This window comes from Gymnodraco acuticeps, unplaced genomic scaffold, assembly GCF_902827175.1.
Source record: "Gymnodraco acuticeps unplaced genomic scaffold, fGymAcu1.1, whole genome shotgun sequence".
NCBI classification, from domain to species: domain Eukaryota; kingdom Metazoa; phylum Chordata; class Actinopteri; order Perciformes; family Bathydraconidae; genus Gymnodraco; species Gymnodraco acuticeps.
Genome location: NW_022992357.1, coordinates 744062 through 768664, shown reverse-complemented (window position 1 = coordinate 768664; position 24603 = coordinate 744062). Strand labels below are relative to the sequence as shown.

The 24603-nt window shown below is 41.0% G+C and overlaps 2 protein-coding genes across 2 annotated transcripts; one reads left to right on the top strand and one right to left on the bottom strand.

The window, feature by feature from the left end:
* Window positions 1–2135: 2135 nt before the first annotated feature.
* Window positions 2136–14728, bottom strand: LOC117542189 (fibulin-7). The gene is made up of 8 exons (XM_034209676.1): window positions 14322–14728; window positions 12952–13114; window positions 10435–10611; window positions 5997–6122; window positions 5783–5920; window positions 5128–5265; window positions 4570–4708; window positions 2136–3254 (listed from the first exon to the last, which is right to left on the bottom strand). The coding sequence occupies exons 1-8, from the start codon at window positions 14397–14399 to the stop codon at window positions 2882–2884; spliced, it is 1332 nt and encodes a 443-aa protein (XP_034065567.1). The 5' UTR covers window positions 14400–14728; the 3' UTR covers window positions 2136–2881.
* A 776-nt stretch (window positions 14729–15504) lies between these two features.
* On the top strand, window positions 15505–24366 carry LOC117542188 (zinc finger CCCH domain-containing protein 6). Its single transcript, XM_034209675.1, is given in 14 exon segments — window positions 15505–15998; window positions 18001–18214; window positions 18309–18419; window positions 18509–18758; window positions 18860–19002; window positions 19575–19703; window positions 19840–19954; window positions 20048–20157; window positions 20249–20481; window positions 20804–21210; window positions 21303–21491; window positions 21687–22306; window positions 22308–22406; window positions 22408–24366. Coding segments are annotated over 14 exon segments (3459 nt in total). The 5' UTR covers window positions 15505–15912; the 3' UTR covers window positions 23161–24366.
* The last annotated feature ends 237 nt before the right edge of the window (window positions 24367–24603 follow it).

The following is a 24603-nucleotide window of genomic DNA, read 5'->3' as shown; positions in this document are numbered from 1 at the left end:
TCAAACAGCCTGAAACAAAGGCTGCAATGTGAGCCCTCCTGTTCTAGTTACTGAAGGAAATTACGCCTGCCACTAATGCACGTTGTCATTCTCAGATCAGTGTGTACCGTTGAGGCATGTGTTTTGATTCTTACCATCCACTCCCTCCTGGAAGCATGCCGCTCTTCTGGCCCCTTTTATTGCATTTTTGAAACCCTGGATGGAGACGTGAGAGAAGGACAGAGTTAAGAGAACACATGTGGTGAACATTAGTCTCTTCTTTCTCTAACAAGTAGACACACTGAGATATGTTTCCCAAGTACAACAGTTACTGCTCCTTGTATAAAAGTTAAATCGGAATATTGTGAGACTCCTTTTCTAGAGAAATGCAGCTTTGCCGTGTATTGTCTGTGAACTTCTGCCACAAGGATTATTTTATAAAAACACACATTCTTCCTCTTCAACCTTTCATCCATTCAGTCAGGAACGTTTTTTTTATAGCCATCCAGCGTTCATTCATCAACTATGAGTCGGTTTGAATTTCGCTTGTTAAAATTCACTCATAATGGATGAAGAATGAAAACAAGCACTGCCGCAAGGACATTTAATAGCACGCTGTTCACTGTCAAGTGAGGTAGATCTAACAAAAACTGAAATGTTAGACTGACTTTATTTCAGTTATGCAGAGACAATTAAAATTCCACATAAATTGTGTAGTGCATTTGCCAAGCTTGCCAAATCATCTGTGATTTTGAATATAATGATTTCTGGGTTACATACAGAAAATGAGTAATACAGAAAATATGCCCAGCTACAGTATTGGATCTACTGTTTTAAAAGAAACTCTCTCAGTATAATGGATGATACCTTAAACAAGAAAGGCTAGTACAAAAACAAAACAAATATACAGTATACGATGGAAGATAAACATGTGGCGTACAGTATGTCACAATGTAAAAACCAATAATATTTCCAATAAATTAGAGCCTCAGGAGCACTAATGTCTCATAGGGATTTATCATTAACAAAGCGAGGGCAGTGCATCAGCCCCGGGGCCAGACCCTGAGCTACACAGACATGATCTTTGATAGACATTCAAAAAATACCAACATAAAGCAACAGCAATCTCAAAAAACATACTTCCATCCCTCCCAACCCATTCATTATGCTTCTGATTAGATAGTTTTCATCCATTCAAACACACTCAGACAAACGTCATCAGTCAAAGCTCTTATTGACACTCCTCAAAGATGCATCTATGATCTGTTCTGCCGTATATTGTTATTCCTAATATAACTGTTAAATATTGGCTTGTCTAAGGAAGCCCTGAGAGGCAAGTAAGAAAAAGTAATGTTGCCGGTAATGACTTAAGAAGAGGTGAAAAAAGTCTACAAAGTCTAAAAATCTACACTGGAGAACGCTGCTCCTGAATCAAGTAAAAACAATTATGAAAACAAGGTGTTTTCGCTTGTAATAAGTAAACAAATCTACCAATAGAACAAGTAAACATTTGCTTGGTAAGATTTCTTGAATTAAGATGGGATATTTAGATAAATAAGATCTTGTAATTAGCTGGGAAAACATATTTTTACCAGAATCAGGAAATTATGTGTAAAAAAAATTAGCCAGAAATGCATTTTAGTTTTCTGTTTTCTGATGTTAAGTTGAGTTGGTGATGTTCCAACAAAAATGTGTTTCCTAAAATCAAGTAATACATATTTCTTGAAAGAAGGTGATCCATCTTTCACAAATACCACAGCATCTTAAAAACCTTGTGACATGTCAAAAAAACTTAATCTGAGATACAGCTGAAAATAAGTTTTCAAGAGTCTTTGACTTAAAAAGATACATGCATTGACCCTGTATCTCACTGCATAGTTACTTCTTACAGGTGGGGTAGGTAATTTTGAGAAACCGGCTCGAGATACACTTTTTGTTATATTCCATGGAATGCTCTTAACATCCTGATAGCAATGAATATCTTAAGTGCTTTGACAAAAAATCCATACAAAAATGTCATCTATGGAAGCCGTAGTACTGTAAAAGCACGACCAATCATTTTAGCCGGCTCGGCTAAAATAACTGGATGGCCTACCTGCCTGTCAGCCTTCCATCTGTGCACAAATTTATCTCGTGCCCTCATTGGTCATGTGCGCGTTCGTGTGTGTTGGAGGAGGGGCTCTGTAAGGAAGTGGCAGATTTTTTTCCGGTTGCGTATTTTCAAATTCTAGCCACTCGAGCTGGTTTCTCCAAAATTACCTACCCCACCTTTAAGTTATTATGTCTTATATCAGGTGTAAAAACACATACAGAGATTATATGACTAGAAATAAGACCAATATACTTGGTAAGGTTTCGAGTTTTTACAGTGTTTTTCGTCTGTGCAACACGTGAAATAAGTGTTGGCAGGTGAAAGTGTTGTAAGTGCTGGCCACAAGAGTCTGATCTGCAAAACGTGTTCCAAATTGGACTTAAAACAATGAAGTATTCTAGAGAGAGTTTAAAATGTATCCATAAACTCCAAACATAAGAAACAATCATATGTGTTTTAAACTGATAAGACACAAAGGTAATTTTACCAAATGTAGGGTAGTGGTGCATTTCAGCCTCTTGTTGCCTGGTGAGTATTGGAAAAAAGTCAAACATAGAAAAATGAACGTAGAAAGATTACATTGGCAACGCCTCTTTCACCTGTTGTTAAGTCATAACCACATGGGCCTCCGTACCTGCCACTCTCACTATTGTGGTATTTGGCCACTGAACAAGTGTTGTCCTGCAACTGGCTACTCAGACAATTGAATTACTGATAGGGGATAAAGTACCAGGAAACTCAGTTCCCATTACACTGCTCCGTGTTCTTCTTCACCTCGACGTCTCATCTTCCTCCATCTCCAGCTCTCTCTCAGAAGTTGTAAGGTGAAACCAGAATGTTAACCTTAGCTACATGCTTGGCCTGAAAGGTGCGGTCGCTGTACTCAGACATGTCCACGTCTATGCTGATCTCCTGCGGCCCCCGCAGCTGCTGGACCAGGATCAACTCCCCGGTCTGCCGGTCTGAACGCTGCATGGCAAAGATACCTCTGGAGTTTCCGCCCACTATGCCGAAACGCAAGCTGTCGGGCCCGGTGCGACCTGGGGCGGAGGCGGTCGCCATACGGAAAAGAGTTGCAGGAGTCTGCAGGTTGGAGCTCAGAGACAGGTAGTGGAAGGACACGGTCTTAGGAGCCAGGTGGCAGGAGCGGCTGTCCATGGGGCAGGGGTTTCTCTCACACTGACTGCAGGACAGAAACACAGCCAGTAAGCAGGGGGCATTACAGGACAAAGTGGTACACATGTTCTACTCTCTGTGTGTTTGCCGGTTGTCATGCACATTTTGACACTGAGAAAACGATTATATAATTAATCCATCCCTGTGGGAAAGTGTTTATAGCGGTTTCTTTGAGACTGGAGAAGAGTGACACACCTACATACAGTACATATGAGCTCATGTGCCCTGAAGTCATCATAGATCTTAGCAGGCTGTGATTTTTTTCTTTAGGGCAGTACTTTCAAACTCTTAAAAAACCTGCAAAACATTATTATGTTGAAATGGGGACACAGCTACTGTCTTACTCCATGTTGCCTTCTCCCCTTGTTGTGTCCCATTTATCCATTCCTTTGACTAGCAGTGGAGCGGTGTTTCACCACGTTGATGGTTCAGTAGAAGCAGACAGAGTTTTGTTTCATGCTCTTAAATGAGGCAGCTTGCTGATGATTGGCAAATAGGAAGAGGGATGTTGTAATGTCTCCTAACATTTGGCCAGGACACAGACATTGTACATGGGTATTAAGAGGGAAAAAATGGTATCTAGGGAAGTTGGGCTGTCAGAAATGATTTACTTCACTGTGGTAGGGCTATAACTCTTGTGTTTTATTGATATAATTTATTACTGGAATTAAGTCTAGAGGCATCACTACAACAAAGTCAGACCATGAGTAGTAAATTAGATTAGCTCTAATATCTAAAGCACAGTTTTTGATAGTAAATCTGAAAATGAGATTTCACTGCATGCAAATACTGTAACAGCACAACTAAGGCAAATCGCAAAAAAGGAAGTAGGTTTGTAAACTGTGATGAATGTTCAAAACTGTTTTAGTGATGGTTTTATAGGCAGCCCTCAATTTCTCTCAGGAAAAAAAGGTTAACTTGGCAGTGAAATGGCTGCATTGCCAGAACTCAGAGGTTACCATGGTGAGCTTTATGTTATTTCTTCCAATATCAATGACGGCCAAAACTAAGTCCCAAGTTGTCTAAAACATGAATTTCCCTTTTCATGGTTCATCTGGAGAACTCTGAGGCTGTGTGCGTTGATACATGTATCTCAACTTCACTGTCATGGATCACTGACCATGACCCTGAACACAACAAAGATCCCAAAATGGGGTCAAAATGTCCTCCAGGAGCCCATACGTTTCTGACAGCATCTAATTTACTACGCAAAAGGTACATTTAAACTTGGTGACAATTTTCTGCTCACACATGGAAGATTTTTTGATATAGCTTTTCCCTTGTATAAAAAATGACAAAGAAACACAGGTGTATCCACTTACAAGGGAGATGTCTTGACGTAGCTGATGTTGCCATGAGAACGGGAACACTCTGGGTTGACACACTGAAAGCCTCCCCCCATGTTGATACAAGTTGTCCCTCGGCTACAGTTGTGCTGCTGGCTTAAACACTCGTCCACATCTGGAAGAAAAAACAGCAGAGCCGTGTAAGAAGGAGAAGCGGGGAGAGAGGCTTGCCAGACTGACGCTCTGCTTCCTGGTTACCACAGTCTGAGCTGAGGGGTGCTGTGCTACGATTGTTTATTTGTTTTTTTAGTTTAGTCTCCCCCAAACGCCTCATGTCCTAAAGATGCCTTTCTTCTGGGAAACGGTGAGGTCATTTATTCCACTGGCAAGCTTTGCGAGCTTCAGGGGTGCAAATGAAAGTGTTAACGGGGTTTTTGGGCCAACAGACACTTCTCCTCTGCAGGAACTCAAAGCTCTGCAGCTCCTCGTCTCTCTAAGACACAGGTATTCCTCTCTGGAGCTACATACCCATGCAGATCTGCAGCCAGCGCTCTGTGAATGAGCCTTTGTCCTCTGTTCCCTCTTGTCACTCACCCTCACAGCTCCGCCTGTCTGCAAGCAACTTGTAGCCGCTGGGGCAGGAGCAGCGGTACGAGCCCGGGACATTCACACACTCGTGGACGCACAGCTTCCCTCCTTGGTCCAACCGGTACACTTCACATTCGTTTACATCTGTCAGGAAACAGACAAAGAAATGCATAACATAAAAATGCATCACCTTTAAGGTTTAAATGATGATATACCTCATACATTCTACAGTTTACAACACACTTTGTTTCTCATGTTGTCGTCAGTATTTAGGTCCCTTTGTTTTGCCCTCAGAGCGTATTGGACATAAACACATTTCAGGCAGCTGCATTTCAAACTCTTACTCAACCAATTACATCTTAAAAGCAAACTGAACTGTGACCTAAATTGATGCTAATCAGCTTGTGAACACCCGAGAGGATTATTTTGTTTGTCACAGACTGGCTCCACAGATTACTCTCATTTGTAGCCGTATTAATCAGTAGTGGAGTATCTTTTCGGCAGTAAAATGCCTACTGGCCTGCTATGTGCCCTGCTGAGGTGTTGTTTAGCAGGGCACCAGCTCGGGGGAACTGCTCTTTAGCTGACCTTGCTTCCCTGTGAGGAGGAGTTGCGAAAAGAGAATTTCCCTCCAGGGATCAATTAAGTAATTACGGCTCACCCTGACAGATACTGTTGTCAGAGGTGCCACTCATGTGGAAGCCTGCATCACAGCTGCAGTGTTGGGCTTGGTTCACTTGGGCGCAGCGAGGTCTCCGGCTGAATGCTGGATCGTTCATGACGCTCCACTCAGGTGGTGCTGCATTAGGAGGGAAATAGGGAAGTTGAATACCTGTGCTAAAACATGATCTGGAGATGAACACATTGTTACCGACCTGTCTGTGTTTGGTGCTGACAGTGAGAGCCACTCCAGTTCTGGGCGCAGATGCATTTGTATTGGTTAACACCTTCCACGCAGGTACCTCCATTTTGGCAGGGATTACTTTCGCACTCACTTATATCTGTGAAGAAAAAATTATCTCTGTGCTCAGCTTCTTCTGAACCTTTCCATCAAATTGATGCAAACAGAGCAAAGGCACAACAGTTGCAATTTTGGAGTTCCTTCTCAGACAGAACTTCCTCAGCTGAAAAGATAAAAACATATTAATTTGCAGATTTGATGCTTCCTTTTATATTGATTTCACAGTTCATAAAATAGTCTTTAAGGCCTTTCTAAAGTGGTAAATCAGTCAGCTTCTGTCAACCATGACAACATAAAGAAGACTTAGTTTATACATGTTTTTAAATAACGTAGTTTTTTGAAAAATTAAACATAATGGTTGGCTACAAACAGCAAAAGGGTAAGATTACGTCCGGAAAGTAAAAGAAAAAAGAAACACATAAAGAAGCCGTGTAAGCCTTTCCTTTCTACCTTCCATCCATGAAGTGGCAATCAGTGTCCACCCAGTTTGATAGCTGATACTTAAGAATGAGAGACTGGTACTGTCATTATGGGCACAGTAAGTCAGTGAAGCCCTTTAATGTGTTCCATTTGTGGAACATCTAATGGGGATGACTATTAAAGTGCCTTTTGCAAAGTTGCAATTGGTTGGTTATAGTCTGTTTTACTCATCACACACGAGAATAAAGTTATGAATGCCTTGTTTTTTAGATTTGAGGGGTTTTCTTTCTGCAAAACCAACAGCTGTGAAATACAGCATTCTCAATAACTTCCCATAAAAAATGTTGTAAAGGTTTATAGCAATTCTACTCATGTTTCATACATATTCATTCACACTCATTAAACCTCCTGTTGTGTTCGTTTCCCCCCCCCCCCTTACTTTGGTGTTCCCGGTCAAATTTGACCAGTCCTATTTTAAATGCTCTTATATTAACAAAAAAAACCTGAATCATCACCACATTTTATTTAACACCCTTTCAAACAGTAAACAATGTATCAGACTACTGCTATACATGAAAAACTGCAGTAAATTCACAAAGAATAATCTCTCAGACAGATAACAGCCAAATCGGTCGCCTACTCATTGTGCTGCCCAGTAAAATGAGAGCAAGGCAAAAATAACATTATATATGATACATTGTTTAGTCTAGCCAGGTGTGGTTCACGTGGGGGGATGGGCACATAAGAGCGGGAGACGCATCAAATTGGTGTGTGTGTGTGTGTGTGTGTGTGTGTGTGTGTGTGTGTGTGTGTGTGTGTGTGTGTGTGTGTGTGTGTGTGTGTGTGTGTGTGTGTGTGTGTGTGTGTGTGTGTGTGTGTGTGTGTGTGTGTGTCAGACCCGGCACCAGAACAGAGATTTTCTTTTGGGGGTGCTGTGGGGTAGCTTGACGTTTCATAGCGGTTGCTCAAACATGTAGGGTTTCCCATTAATGTACCGACGCTACAGTGGAATGTTCTACTGCAACACTCCCCACAGCACATACACAGACAGTACACCCGCGACTGTTACAATGAAGGCTCGATAATCAGCTCACGGCTTATAGGAAGGGTAAAGTGCTATTTTTGTTTAAGTGGGGGGTGGACCTCACCTCCTCTAGGGGGGCCCGGGCGCATGCTCCCCCGGGAAGATTTTTTTTTTAATATTGAAGTTAAAAGCATCAATCTGGTGCACTTTGAGAGCAACATTAAGAGATCTATGGATACATCTCTCAACACCCAGATGAAACACAACTGTAAACAGATTTTCTATTTCTTTATGGATATTTTACTAATTACCCTTTCAAACTGTATTCTTGTTTTACTGTCATGTAGTATTTCATACCTGTTTCTCATTTATTACTCTTATATTACTATCTGACATCAAATACATCGTAGCATTAAAGTTCAGTTTATTTATAATAAAAACATTTTAAATCGTTTTATTTTTTATTTTTATAAATAATAAAAAAAACGTGTTTATTGGGGGAGGGCAGGAATGTCAAATGGGAGGGTCTGGTGAGTGTGATGGATCTGATCTGATGGATTATTTCTTATGGTGGTCATTTTTTATCAGCAATTGTATATGTTCAAATGTCTACTGGAGGATATCATAAAGCTTCGATGCAACCAAATGTAAAACACAAAAGTTATGAGTGATGAAAGTAGTAAATCGGTCAGATTTGACCGGAACACAACAGGAGGGTTATTAATAGAGTAAACTAAATATACAAATCATAAAAGAACAGTTAAACAATGATATCTATTATTTTGTATGACAAAATGACCGTCATAAAAAAATGAATGGGTAACCATCGATCAGATCCATTAACACGCACCTGGCAGACTTAACAATAATATATATGTATATGTCTTCAATGTCTTTTTTGCAGGATATAATCTATGCAACACTTTTAAGATAAAGAGCACACAATATTAACTCAGCGAACCTTCCTGTGCAGCAATCATGCTACCTGCTGGTAAAACTACTCAATCACAACTGTAAATATTAAAGATGAGTGCATACCAGTGTCATGAGTTATACCCGAGTCACTGCTGCTTAACAACCAACAAATTGGTTTAAAGCTTTTGTAAAAGGGAGTACAGAAATGTTGGGTATGGCGAGAAGCTGGGTAAAATACTTATAACTACTAAAAACACACAGGACATTTATATGTATAAAGTATAGATCACTCATTAACCAACCAATGTAGAGTCTTATCTGTGGCCTATTGTTTAATTAATCATCTAAGCCCAGTGGATGATAAACCTGTAGTCCAAAAAGTATTGACATTAACAGAAGGTAGGAAAGGTAGGAACGACAGCACATCTTATGATCTTTGTTTCTGTACTCAGTGGTGTTGTGCAGATGTTCAAATGATGAAGCAGCCTCTGCTCTCTGAGGCCACAGTATACTGGATGACAACCAATCCCTTTAATGTGTATTTGGTTCCCTCAGGGGCCACCACATGTCCATAACATGAAAAGACCCACTTCACTCTGCTAGATTTTTTTACATTCTTCCTAACTTTAAAGTTTTCACACTCGGTCAATACTGCTTTCTTAAGCATGACTAAATTTAGATCCATCATGCGGGGCTGAAAAACACGAACAGGGATAATACTGTGCAGAGTCGAGCCTTCTCGTGTTGTTTTAACCATGAAGGTCAATAAACGTATGCACATGTTCAACTGAGTGCGCCACTTGGAATTTCTGGAAGAATGCCACCAGCACAGGCTATCAATAGCATGCTTGGCATACTTCTGTGCTATCAGACCATGGTATGGGCATAAACGCTGTCAAAGAGCGGGGGGAAACATGAGCAAGAGAGGTAGGGTTTATCTTACAGTAGCCCCAACACTGCTGTTCATGAGGAGCAGAGACCTGGAGTGAAAGGCACCCCACAGTGGAATGCAGTACAGGTGTTTTTCTGTGTTCGGAGACATTTAATGCCATTTTAACGAGGTCTTCATTCAGTTCACCGAGGAGCTCCAGCCACTCTAAAGAATGGCTCTTTTCTTTGCCTGTTATCTCTGTGTGTGTGTGTGTGTGTGTGTGTGTGTGTGTGTGTGTGGTGTGTGTGTGTGTGTGTGTGTGTGTGTGTGTGTGTGTGTGTGTGTGTGTGTGTGTGTGTGTGTGTGTGTGTGTGTGTGTGTGTGTGTGTGTGTGTGTGTGTGTGTGTGTGTGTGTGTGTGTGTGTGTGTGTGAGGAGCTCAGTTTGGCTTTTGGGCTGATGTGTCTTTCAGCCTGGCATTCAGACACTGCGGAGAAAAGGTTGTCCTAATCTATTGTGGGGGTTTCTGCCCCACTTTGAATAATGCACAGACATTGCTGGTTGTGGCCCAAAAACATTTTGTGTTTGTGTGTATGTGAAGAAACTTGTTGGGGTGAAAAGCTTCTGAAAATATACCGAAGTGAGACTGCATTCCTTGTAGGAATCAAATGTAAGACTGCTCTCACACATGGTGGATTTGAGCATAGCTGGGAAAAAGTGTATTAAAAAAAAACTGGAAACATGAACTTCCTTATTCACAGAGGCAATGGTTAGATTAATAACCATACCATTATCATAATGAAAAGATCTTATATAGTGATATGGGAAACCAGCAAAATATGAAAACATATGGGGGCTTCCTACCCCCTTTGCTAGGGAAGTAGTATGGAAATCATAAATTATATAATTTATACATTAGAACTTCACACCTTACTTTTTTTTATTTGAACTGGGAAGACATTGTTACCATACATGCTGTGTGTGGGCTGGGGGCACTTTGTTTCCTTCTCTGTTTTTCTCATGTGTATTTGTCTAAGGAAAACATGCTATTTTGCTTAAAGAAACCAGGGGAAAAGGAGAATAAGGCAGGGTAATATGCGAGGAATTCCTGGGTCTTGCTCACCTTTACAGAGAGCACTGATCCCCGTCCAGGTGCCGTTATCCCGACAGGCCCGCGTAGCAGAGCCAACAAGACGGTATCCCTGGGAACAAGTGAAGTGGACCTCATGTCCGACAAAGTACTTTGAGCCGAACTTTGTTCCGTGAGCAGGGGCTTCCAGAGAGGGGCAGGTGGTTGGAGCTGTGGGAGAGAGAAAGAGAGCACAAGAGGAAGGCCGGTCACATGTGGAGTAAGCTTCCCGAACATCCTCTGGCATTCCCTGCCTGGGGATATAGGCTACACGTGTCGCTGGGAACTTCACAGCCTTCATGGGAGAGGACGATTAAAATGCCTCATTCAGAGTCCACCAGCACAGCAACGGCCATTTTTACGAGTCAGAATTTCACCAGCAGCCAAATGTTATGCTATTTTGCATGCTCTGGAAAATGTAAGGCTTGCATAATATGGAACATAAGTACATTACGTAACATTGTAGGATTTATGCTTTATCCCAATGTATGTTTCCTATTCCTTTAACCTCAAGAGAAAACAACTGTCAGTAAAGTTTAGAAACTGTGTAATAGGCCAATCTTGCATGGCCAAACCTCCATTATGTCCAGCTTGTGTTTGCAGGGGGATGTAAGCCCCTTGTGTCTTTTCCTGACAAATCTGTGTGTTAAGGTTTGAGCATTTTGTCACAGCTGTATAAGATAAATGTGTGAGATATGTCTTTGATATAAGGAAAAATATGCAGTGGAAAAAAGGCTCACAACAAATGTTGACAAGTACTGAATTAAGAAGGGGAAGGCTGCCAACACGTTATTTGTACCACATCGTAATCAAATTTAGAGTTTCAGAGATGAATCTTTAAAGTACATTTTCCTAAATAATGGCAGGAAAAAGGGTAATTCTCTTTCCTCTAGTGAAGGATATTAAAATATGTTTGGGTTTTGGACTGAAAGCACAAGACATTTAAAGCCATCATCTTGGAATTTGAGGAACAGGGACTAACATTTTTCACTGTTTTCTGCGATTTCCAAAAAGATTTATCAGTGAAAAACAATCTGCAGATGACTCAATAACAAACAAATATGTGTATGTTTCAGCCTTATTAGAATCAATATTATTTTACCGATTCCTATTTGTAACTTTATCTCAATCAAAAATGTATTTAATTTAAATGAGGATTTGGGATTCTATTCCTGATCAGAGCAAATAAAATGGATAGTGCCATATTTTCTCATTTGTGTTTTTATTTTGTTGAGCCTTTATTAGTGTAAATGTAAAATATCAGCTTCCTCCTGTCTGGCCAAGTACTCTCCAGAGTTATGGACTGAACTGGTCCATCACTAACAAATTGGCCTCAGTGTCTGTTGCCAAACAACACAATTCCACAAATCCACTTCCCCTGTCAAGTGCCCAAAAATATGTAACTGAGATGACCTTGCACTGTTGGATGAATATATAATCCCATAAGAAGCCATGTTAACTTCAAACGATTGAATGTTCCCATAATGTTTTAAATGTGATACTTATACATCTTCTGTTGCCTTTGAGTGAGTAATCAATCACTGAATTACTGAACAAAACCTCAGTCATAATGCATGTGAAACTTTATACAGCATGGATTGCAAATGAAATGAAATGACTGCTCGATCAGTGAACTCTGTCTGAGAAGATAAATTCATAACATATTCCGTAAAAGGACCAAGTACTTAACTTCCAAAAAATCTAGTTGTATGCCTATCACCAGATATTGTGATTTTACAGCATACGCATGGAATGTGTTTTAATGATGTCTTACCAAATAAATGTCATACAGTAACTAACCATAAAGTTATATCCGAATGGCATTCTTTACCTATCAAATAAATCAAAGTATTCCTGCCTAGAACATATTCCAAAAAAATGTAAGAAGTTAGCATATCCCAGATTTCCAAGTCAAGGAGGACAAAACACTCACATTTCAATTATTTATTTGGCCATCATCACTCTGTGAAATGTTAGTTGTTTTTCCTCCTTGACTTGGAAATCTGGTATGTTTTCACATTGTTTGAAATATTATTATTAGATTTTGGGTTGAGCACTCCATAGAGAACACCATTATTGAAGGGCATCCTCCTTTTCCAACACACATTTCTCAAATGATTATTTATGTCAAACAAGCAGAGAATGGTAAACGATATGTAAAAAGATACAGTCATCAAGCATTCTTTTTTTACTTCTGTGAATACAAAAACACTCATTATTTGTATTGATTTAACTAAGCCATATGACAAATGTTCAAGAATGATATATTTAACTATTTCTACCTTGTTACCTACTTTATTGTAAAATGGCGGATCTAACAGATTGAAATCATCTGTTTTATGTACAGTGTTTTTTACTTTCAATGGGAAATTATGGCTTGATGTTTAGCTGCTTCAGTGTAATGGTTGTGCATGCGTCCTACTTTGAGAAGTCAAACTATCTGCTTAGAAAAAAGCCTTCAAAGATAAAAAATGATGATGATTATGATAACGAGGGTGATTAGGGTCTCACCGGCTGTCTGGTCCGCTTGAGGTAACTTGGAGACCGAGTTCTGAAGTGTCGCCAGCTTTGACTTCATGATCCTGAGGCCCTCGGTGAATCTCATCTCCTGGCCTTTCAGAAACTTCTCCATCTGACGGAGCACCCCGACCACCTGGTGCTTATCCATGCATGTCTGCGGACAGAGAATGAGCACTATGACCAGAAGTTATTTTAAAAATACTATATTAACAAAACATTTCAAAATTCAATGACTTTCTAACAACATAAAGCGCATGAATAAAGGTCCCATCAGTTTAATGATTTTAGAATATAAAACATGAGCTATGGGTGAACATTAATGTGCAGCTGTCGAGTATGATGCAATTGAAATCCACCGTATCAGTGTACACAAGGTGGTTAGGGTTACAAAGAGTTTACAATGATATTAAAATGCATATAACACATTTATTTGACCAGGGATTCTTTTAAATAAAATTACATTTGCATTCCACTTTTTTTCCATTAAACCTAATTGCACTCATATGTGAGATCATCTAAGCTCACCATCTCTCTTCTGCTCTCCCTCAGCCCTTTCCACTTGCTATCACAACTGTAGTGGCAGACACAGCTGGACCAAAGCTGTCTGGCAGATGTCAGTGGGACTTAAGTCCAAAATTCTGTTCCTCTGTATATTTTGCATGGTGGGAAGACACATGTTCATTGGATAATGTTGAATAATGGGCAGACTCAAAATAGCATTGGTGCCATTAGCAGTTACTTGAGCGAGAAAGCTTGTCAAGCCATTACACAGTTCCTCAGAGAAAGTGCCTCTAATCCTTTCAGGAGGGTTTATTAATCACATGCTCATTGGAGCAATTTCTCTGTGCAGCATACCTTAAATTCCTGCACCGGTAATTGGAGGACCTTCGACAATAACAACTTCATTACATTACAATTCAGTTTGCACAGCGTTGAACCTGTGCAGAATAGACAAGGCTTTGTCTTTTTACCTGCCTCAGGCAAAAAGGGAAATGCCCCCAGCTGACAGGACATGAGAGAACTCACATCTGGATACTACAAAGGAAGTTTTTTGGAAAAGCAGATCCAGTCATTTCTCCAATGGAACACATGTGACCAACATTGTAAATCTTAAAATCTCGCATAATCACAATAACAGCTGGATAAAGTGTAAGACAGTACAACACACACAACAAATTGTGGTTGGTGTCACTTGTTATAGATGAATAGGATTAAGATATTAAGGTGATCCTCAAATACATATTTCCCAAATGTGGCTACCTCAGATTGTAAGATTTGATAACATAGCCTACTTTATTGAGCAACTTTGACCTGACGACAGATCTTCTTGGACAAAGAGTTGTCACTAAAGTAACTCTTACCTGAACGGAAGCATGGCCACCCTGGATAGCTGTCAAACACAGCAAAAGCAAACACCTGCGTCGAAAAGAGAGTGCCATCTCTGAAAGTCCAGTTTATCACTGTAGCCTATTTTTATAAAAGTAATACTCCTTTGCTGGTGTTTTCCAAACTTGATAGAGCTTCGATAAAATCCCCAAAACAGTGATCTCTCGGGAGGTTCTGTCCCCGGCTGCTTTCCAGAGTTTGGGGGATGCTCATCAGGTGTCTGACACAGAGATGCGCTCCCTTCTCTTTATCTGCGCTCTGGAACAGTTCAGCCTCTGAGCTCTGCACGCCTGCAGAAGGAATCCCTCCCACCGAGATACTCCCAAACATTGTGCGATTTTCTCCTTACATCTCTCTGTTGCTGTCAATGACACTGTAGAGTTGGCTGAAGGCTATAGCTCAAGTGGGATAGCCTATGACCTTAATTGTTTGTTTACTTGGCCACAAAGGGTATCAAATCAATAATAGTTAGCCTACATTTTTCATACAAACTCACATGACAGGATGTCTTCCGAATAATATATTCATTGCAATATTATGATGAATAACACGACGTCAGCAGTCGCTCTGAGTGACAAAGACGGTTAGACACATCTAAAATGACCTATTCTCTATCTAAAACAGGACAAACAGTTAACTATATCCGTGTTTTTTAGACTGTAGGCTATAGGCCAATATACTAACACTCACTGTGAGAGAGACCATTGACTGAAAATGTAACTAACTACCGGACGTAGACAATGTTTATTGGTTTGATGTTACCATTGTACAAGCTCTTATTTTAGGGTTTGCTCTGTAGAGTCAGAGCTACACCTGGTGATCGATAACAGGAACTGCACGTGCGCGTGAAGTCGACCTCATTCGCGCGCGTCAGTCAATAAACAATAAACAAGGAAATAAATGTGTAGGTAGGAATAAAGATAAATGGCTTCAGCTGTTTTTGTCTTTAAAAACACCCTATACTCGGGTCATTATAACTGCGCAATACACGTTAATAAAACATTGACAATGGACGTCGTAAACACTTCATTTTGCAGATGTTGAAATTGACTGGCGTTGATTTGAACCAATAAGAATCGCTGTTCTTTTTACCCAGGCGATGCCTGACCAATAGCTGACAAGGATCGGCTGTAACCAGGTTAGATAGATCCAGATAGGACTATATATATACATGGAGGAATACATGATCTAGGAATGTGCTGCAGACCTCAGAAGCCATTTTGAGATGATGTCCCTGTTGAGAAAGCCTATGAAGATGCTGAAATCAACGAACATGGTTACATTTCTGTCTGTTTCTCCCTCCGTATCCTCTATTTCACCATGGCAGCTGTCAACCGACGGGACATTAGCAAAGCGGGGTATCAAGCTGTGCTCACAGAGTTAAAACGTCATTGATATGAAAGAGGACAGTGTCTGTTTATTGTCTCTGTCGAGACATGAAACACCGTGAGTTTTTTCCAGTCTGAAAATCTTCCAGCATCTCTCACAACACACCGTCTCCTTGAGTGACTGAGTTAATTCACTCGTGTAGCCTGCCGGAGAGAAAGGAGGCAGATCCGTTTTCCAATGGCTTCTGTGAGCCTTGTTTCCAGTCCCCCAGTCCCTGTTCTTGACAAAAACATGACAGACTCTGAGCTTGCAGGGGATGAAAGGTCGAGTAACATTCTTATGCAATTCTTAATACGCTCATCTGTGCGTTTCAGTGCTGTGGGTCGACATGCTTGTGTTTCTGTTTTCTTTTCTTTTTTTTAACCATGAATTGCAGGGTTTAGAGCCCACGGTTTCCCCCCTCAAAGATCTTTGCATGCCTCTTAGTGCAGTTGAATAACGCTGTCCAGATAACATTGATTTCCCATCACATTGTTAAGAGTCATTCACCATCATTTCCATGTAAGATAGCAGACCTCATCGTGTTTGTAGCTGTGGTGCTGGAATGAATTCATGGCTTCATTGTTGCCATCTGCAGGAGACTATGCAAATGACTATGATGTTAATGCCACGCCCATCATAGTGCTGTGCTCCCTCTAGCGGGCACCTGGCAGTACTGCTGAGGCAGGGTTCACAAAGGGTTGATGCCTGTGTCCTTGTGATTGGTCTCTAGTCCTCAGAGGGCTGTCCGACCATGTGAACAAAGAGGGCCTAGGGTTTGATGGTGTCAAGCTAAAGGTTTCACCAGAGGATTTTACTGTTTTATGAAGCTAAGAAAAATGAACAGGTGATGTTGTGATACATGGTTGGAATACAAGCTGTCCAGGGCTGCCAGTCCCTGATTTACACATAACATGCATCACTCAGTGCATTTCAGTTTCCTCTTACATGGTTAGACATGGGGTCCCCCTCTCATTGAGATATTGTACATTTATGTGTGAAAAATCAAGACCTTAAAAGTTGTTTTTTAAGTCAGTGAAAACACACGAGTTGATTTATGTTGTGCAAAAATAGAATTTAAATTTATGTTAGAAAAGTCATTGAATATCTACTCATAGTATTTATATTATAAAACATATTCCTATGTCTTTTTATGACATTTCCCCCCCATATACAACAATTGTTTCATATTGCATCTTGAGGTTTCTGCTGTGGAATAAAAGTGAAGTTAGGTACAGTAATGTGATGGCTTTGGATATGGTGAAAAGTTTGAATAATGATCTGCACTGGTGTGAGAGAAAGAGGTAGCTAGTGTCTGTGAAAACAGACGTGGATCAGTTGGTGGACATTTTTCCCATTTCAGGGTGTTTTGGTTTCATGCTTCTCGCTGCTTTGTATTTTCATATCAGCTGACATTACATGATATGAAAATAACACTGGAATGATTTATATACAGCTGTTCCAGGCATATCTTTATATTTGAAACAGGTGTAATACAAAATTGCTTTTAACTGCCAAGCTAGAGTTATTACCAACTAAAAGTACCCGATCCATCCGTGTCTAAAGGACATTAAAAGCAACATGTGTGAAGTTTGCACCTGGGTCACACACAAAGCAAAGTAAAAGAAAGCAAACCCAAAGTTCTTCCAAAATAATCATACTGATCATAAGATTAATAGACTATGGCTCTATTATATACTTACATTCTTGATTGGTATGCATTTATAGAGGTCATAGAGGAGTGCTCAGGCCTTCCAGCCTGATAGCTTATTTTAAAATTCCATCAAAATGTTTGGCATACTTTTACTCAAGAGTAATAATGGACCTTATTCATTCATCTTTATTTGTTTGCCTACACACAACACATAATAAGTGTATCTTTGACTTCAGGCTGTCATTGTATAACAACTAAATAACCTTGCTTTTAGAAATCAAAAGGCTTTTGTGTATTTCTTTTAGCCGGAGGTTGAAATAAATTTGGCTTTCATGAAATAGCAACACACACTGGCTCACAGGAAATCAAAACTTAGCCTTGAATTATGGATGGGATGTTTTAGTACAGGAAAGCTTAGGGCGTAATGGAACATCTCTAGCATCGTATTTAGTTGTTCCAAATAAAGGGAAAATACATTATGGCTGGCTTAGTATTATTTAATATTCTTATTAAATGATTACAGCAGGTGATTCTGGTTCTGCTCATGATGTTTTTTATTTATTTAATAATGTCTGATAATAACAAAACACCGTCTATAAACCCTTACACTTATACCTTTCTCCTCATTTCAGAGAGGATGGCGAACTGGAAGACGGAGAAATAGATGATGAAGGAATTGGGATCGAAGAGGAAAATAAAGAGGTTGCTGAGGTTAATGAAGACAAAGAGAAGGAAAAAGAGAAAGTTAAAGAGAAAGAAGAGAAGACCCACAGGCACTCCAGGAAAAGATACAAGAAGACCAAAGAGAAGAGGAGGTCCAAAAGGAGGAGGCGTGACAGACAGAAAGTAAGACGCTTTAATAAATCTTATCGCAATAAAGGAATTAATTCAAACTTCCCCTTAATGTGTTTTTCCTTTGTTCCCTCGCCCTTCTCCTCAGCACCACTCCCCTTCCAGCAGCTCCAGCTCCGACAGTTATGACTCAGACTACGACCGATCAGAAAGGCCCAAAAACCGGAAAACCCAGGGATCAGATGGCCAGTCCTCTCAGGTGAGTTCACGACCGCTGGCATGCTGATGCTAAATATTCATAAAGGTATAATTGCGTGACTTTATTCTCTTTAACTACTGACTTTCCAGCATGGACGCGATTCAAAGGGAGGTCATGGTAACTCCCAGAAGTCCCCGCCTCCAAAGAGCAGTGATTTCGACAAATACAGCGACTACAGTGATGACAAGTATGACTATGACGAAGAGGAGGATGATTACGAAGATGACATGTCGGAGTACCCGCAATCAAAGGATTCAGGTCCGCAGGGTCGGGGAAGGGGACGACAATCCAAAGACCAGATGAAGAGAGGAAGCATGAGGGGGATGAAACAACAGCAGTGTATGAATGAGACACTTTCAAATCAGATCATTTATGTAGTATCTAAATGTACTGTTTTTGTTGCTGTTGTGTTTGATGACTTCTTCTTTCATCGTTCTCAGTTGGGCAGAGAGGAAGGGGCCGAGGCAGTGGGCCGGGGAGAGGACGTGGGATGCTCTTCAAGAACAAGAAGCTGAAGGGCAAACCCTGGGGAGGACGTGGACGAGGACGAGGAGGAGACCAGGGCATGGAAGACATGGTCCCAGTGAGTCTGCCTTTAACATTCAGCTAGACCTATCTGTATTGTATATTATTAAGACAAATACAGCTCTGTAAACCCCTTAATAGTAACGTAACAATAAATTGCTGTATTTTTAGTTGCTTGGATGTTGATTTGTATATGAACAACGCTTTATTTTCACTTTTATCTGGTGTTTCATCTTCGTAATAAAACCAAAGATATTCATCAATTGAAATTAAACAATTCAAGTCATATTTGTTGACTCAACTCAACAGACACACAGTGTAGCGGAGCTAAATAAGCTAAATGTGTGTCTGTTGAGATAATCATGATCAACACTAATACTATAGTTAATGTAAACTTAATTTCTCCAAATACAATTTATTTTAACAAATTACATTTGATAAAGCTTAGAGAGTCTAGAAATGTTTGGGTTGGGAACCTTGAAAGTGCTTGAAGAATGCTTGGATTTTAATCTTACTTACTCCTCGCATCACAACTTTGCAGTGTTTTAACTTTTGACTGTGCTGTTCAGTTTAACACATAGTCTGGCATAAAGACAAAACTAAGGCTACAGATTTGTATGTGTGTTACAGGAAGGAAAGAATTCCTCCGTTTTTCAGAAGAAACGGCCAATTATGAGCAAAGAGTTTATCAATCAGCACACAGTCGAACACAACGGGAGAAACATCTGCAAGTATTTCCTGGAGGGTCGCTGCATCAAGGTATAGTACCACTAATGTTCTTTGACTAGCTTTAACAATTAAAGCTAAAATATCTTTTATTTCATCAAATTAACCGCAGTATAATTACATAAAATAACTTTCCTACCTAAAATATACTTTTTCTTTCTTCACACAGGGTGAACAGTGTAAGTTCGAACATGAACTCGTCGTACCAGATAAGAAAAAGGAACTTTGTAAATTTTACCTTCAAGGATACTGCAGTAAAGGAGATAACTGCATTTACATGCACAATATCCTTCAAAAAAGTGTGTAATGTGGTGCATTATTCAAATAAATGTCATTATACCTTTCAATTAGTCCTGTTCCTTAACCTGTGATTGCACATGAATACCCATGCAAGTTCTTTCATACTGGAGCCAAATGTTATCAAGGGGACAACTGCAAATTCTCCCACGATGCTTTGAACGATGTGACCAAAGACTTGCTTGACAAGGTAGGTCAAAAAAAAAAAGTCAACCATTTTTTGCCATCTTATTCTTATGGTCAAATATTGTCTTATTTGTGCTTTCTGACTCATTTATCAGATAATCAACACTGAGGAGGAGAACGCCCGCGAGGACGAGCTGGAGCTGGAGGATCTGAGAAAGCAGGGTATCGCTCCACTTCCGAAGCCCCCCCCTGGGGTGGGGCTGCTGCCAACTCCTGGTCAGAGCAGTCCCTCAGACGGAGCCTCGGGACAGGCGGGGAAGAAGATCCCCTCCCTGTTTGAAATCAATGTTCAACCTACTGTAGACTTGGCACAGAAAATTGGTCTAAGGTAACTTACTGTAAATCCGCTATATTTTATGAATTTGCTAATTTTTATATCCAACCCTAAACCAATATCTACCTTTTTTTATATGAATGGAACATGTACAGTGGCCTAAGCTGTATTACGAAAAATAATAATGACAAATTAAGTTGTACGTTTTTTTAAATACAGGAATCATTACTCAATTAACAAATACTACTCAGGATACCAATCTAGTTCATTGTCATTTTAGAAAACAAGTTCAATATTGTATAGCCATGTCATTTGCATCTACTGATCAAACTCTAAAGAGCTTATTCTGTACTTAATTGCGCTCATTGTTTTTCAGTGGATCCAACTTTTCCCAGAATCAAGGTGAAGGCAGCGATCAGTTCAGTGGCGGCTCAGAGGACGCACAGACTGCAGGCATGGTGCCTTCAGGGCCCTCCGCTCCTCCTATTCCTCCTCCTGAATCTCCTGTCGCTATGGGTCATCCCACTGGACCACCCATGCCACAGAGCCCCCCTGGACTGCACCCACCCCACGGCTTTCCAATGCCGCCTCCGATCCCCCCTGGTCAACCCCCACCCTTTTATGTAAACAGACCTAATATGAACCCTCCGATGAACATGCAGAGGCCTCCTCCGTTCCCTCCAGATCTACAGATGTTGCAGAATCTCTTCCCGTTTCCACCTATGGGTCAGAACCCAGTAGATTTCTTCAGCAACTTCTTCAGAAACCAGGCTCCACAGGGAGGTCAGTGTTTCAATTGGCCCTCAAATAGATTAATTTTGTTTAATCATAACTAAACAATGCTAATTTGGGTTTCTCTTTTTCGTTTAATGAAGTTGACCCTGGTCTGGCCTTCATGCAGAACCTCCAGCAGAACATGGGTGCAGAGTCACAGTTGAATTCTTTGCCACCAGCAGTACAGAAGGCCATCCTTTTACACCTGACACAACAACAGCAAGAGTCTCTTCCACAGGGAAATGAGCCACAGAGAGCGGAGGGCCCGGATGATAACAATGCAAACAGAGGTAAGGGGCAAGAAGCAGGTTTGCTGAGTAAATTAGGGTCAAATAAAACTAAATTAGAACCCTTTCTGAAATTGAGTGAAAACTGAGGTAAAAAGACATGTATTACCCAGGGAAAATCAGTGTCCTAAACATGCGCTCATTTAAATAGAAATGTAAAAACAAAACAAATACAAAATGTCATCTTTTTCTTGACAGATGAAACTACAAACTGGTACTCAAGCGATGAAGAGGATGGGAGCTGTGTTTCCTCCATTCTCAAATGTCTCAAAAAGCAGAATGAGAAGCAGCAGTCTCAGTCGAAGCCCCCCCAGGCTGCCCCAGTGGGTGACCCTCGGCTTGTTAAAGAGAGGGCCCCACCCAGTGACCCCCGTGTGAAGACAGACCCCCGACAGCGACCCCCGGATACGAAAAAGGAGTCGGACGGAGCTGTAGACCCCCGGTTCTCCAGAGACCCCAGGAAGATTCGACCGATGGAGCCGAGTTCCTTTCGGCAGCAGGGCCACCCCGGTTCTAAGAAGCCCCCTGCAGGGGATGAGGATGATGAAGGAGAGCGGGAGCCCAGGGACAAAGCTGTCCTCATCCCTCTAGATGCCGGCCCCGAGGTGCTGCTGCGGGACCCTCGCTGCCAGTTAAAGCAGTTCAGCCACATCCGAGTGGACATCCTTCTCCAGAGGCCGGCCTTCGCTCAGACCGTAGTATGGGCCCCTGAGGACCTCATCCCTTCTCTGGTACCCAAACAGGAACACTCAATCAACCTGCCCCTCCCACCCCTCATTGCAGATGCTCAGATGAACCGAACAAGCTTGCCTGACCCTCCCCCCCGTCTCCAGCCCTCCAGCCATTGACCCCAGACTGGTAGCAGCACGTTTAAAAGAGCGTATGAGTCGATTACCCTCCGGATCTCTAGAGTCCCGACCCCCCCCCAGAAAGACCCATAGATCCACGTCAGCAGAAGACTCTGGATCCCAGACTCAAGCGTACAGTTAGCCTGGACTCGAAGCTGATGGGTCAGAAGGTGCCCTCCTCTGGGGGGGGAGTTGTGGACCCCAGGCTACAGAAGGCCAGTGTTAGCTCCACTCCTCATACTGTCCAAGCAAAGCCAGAGGCTGAGAAGCTGCCACCTTATGCCCCACATCTGGCTTCCTCTGGTGGGGGGCTAGAGAGTCCCACTACTATCCTCGGGGGCATCAGTCTGTACGATCCTCGTAATCAAAGCGAGACAGCCCAGAAGGAGCCGACAGAGCCTCCCAAAAAGACGTCCATCCTGAAACTCCCAGCCAAGAAAGACGCTTCTCCGCCACTTTCACCAACTCAAAGAAGTGGCTCTTTGGAAGAGACAAAAAGCACAGACGCAGCCTCAGATCAGCCTCCACCTCCCAGTCCTGCCGCAGTGCCTCCTGCCTCACTGGTCAAACCCCCTGCGGTTCATAACCTCCCCATCCAGGCCCTGGCCGGGCTCATCCGGCCCCCGTACACTGACCCCAGGCCGGCCAAACCTGGAGGACAAAGCTCAGCAGGAGCACAAGAAGAGGCGGAGGAAAAGAAGGAGCAGGGGGAGGTCAAGGAGGAGGAACCAAAGCAGGAGGGCCCAGAGGAGGAGGCAGATGACAGGACACTCAAAGATGTGTTCAAGACTTTTGATCCCACTGCTTCCCCTTTCTGTCAGTAAACACCCCGAGGTGGAAATATGTAAAAGCCGCAGAAGATTTGTATTTTGATGAAAATATCTATTAATCGTTTTGGAATCACATGAATCTATTTATTTCTGTATATAAATGATCCTGTATAAAACACATACTATCTAGTGCGCCACACATCAGTATGGAGATTATGCTATCTAATGTGCACAGACACAGTGTATAGTTACCTTCAACATAATCTTATTAATGCAGAAATGTGTGTTTTGAAAGTGTGTATGTTACGTTTTTTTATCATTGTGTTATTTCCATGTAGGTTTTAAACAGTTTTTAAAAAGTGTGTCCATTTTTCACTAAGGATTGACGCATATCTTTCCAGGCATTACACATTGTAGATAAGATCATAAACTCACTCTACAGGCAAACGGTTACTAAATAATCCATCAAACAATAATTCTAGGAATTTCCTTGTGAGTGTTTGTATTTCCTTATTTATTTGAAGGCTATTTTATATTATTATTATACCTTACTTTTATGCTCACTTTTATGATAAGGGAAGTTAACAGATCTACTTTTTTATTATTTACTTTGTTTTCATTTAAAGTGGCCTAAATGCTTTGAGGATGTCAAGTTACTGATGTAGGCTTGTCTAATTTGCTTAACTAGCAGTATTGAGAGTCGTTGAGTAAATAATATTGTTTACTTCATTTGTCATTGTCATCAGTCAAAACACGCACTGCTGACAATCTTGTATGGTAAATAGCAAACTGTCTTTCACTTGTTTTTTATCAGAACAAAAAAGAAATTCAAAAAATATATATTGGACCCGTCTCATTGATAGATCGATGAATATGACCTTTATAACTATATTTCATAGAGTTGACACGATAAACTCATGTGGGGTTAACTGTCGTACAAAGGGTGAATGTTGAGGCTGAAGGCGGCATAATGCTCTGCAGTTTATATTATTTTACATTTCTGTGTCTGTTAAGGTGAGACTTGTATGACTGAAACTAAACTGTCCTTTTTTCTAATTATCGTTTTCATACTTCACATTGCAAATCCCTTTTTGTATCACATGTACAGTCTGTTTTTGAGCGTTTTAATGAATAATGCTTCATTTTCCGTTTTTGTGGTGATGGTTGTGATAATACTGTAAGACATTTTAACAACACATGCCTGTCACATTTTAGTGATTTTATTATGATAACTGAAATAAACAGATAAGACATAAGGTATTTTATTTCAGAATCACAAGTTTAATTCTCTCAAAATACAAAATATTTTATGTCATTCACCTTGTTGTAGTGTCCGTGGGCATGACAGTCTGTGAAAAGCTACCTCTAAGGGTTGAGTCGGTTTCATATAATTATTTTAAATAGAAATCAACAATGGGATCCCTTTTAGGCTTCGCAGGTATACCATGATTCATACATTGATTTTGAACTGCAAAGATGATGTAGAAAAGTATTTTG

Excerpts from the sequence above, each read along its gene's own strand:
- LOC117542189 (XM_034209676.1), bottom strand. The coding sequence starts at position 14,399 with ATGGCACTCTCTTTTCGACGCAGGTGTTTGCTTTTGCTGTGTTTGACA. Across the intron at positions 10,612-12,951 it reads TCAAGCGGACCAGACAGCCG|CTCCAACCACCTGCCCCTCT; the intron begins GTGAGACCCTAA and ends TCTCTCCCACAG. Across the intron at positions 6,123-10,434 it reads GATCAGTGCTCTCTGTAAAG|ATATAAGTGAGTGCGAAAGT; the intron begins GTGAGCAAGACC and ends TTTTCTTCACAG.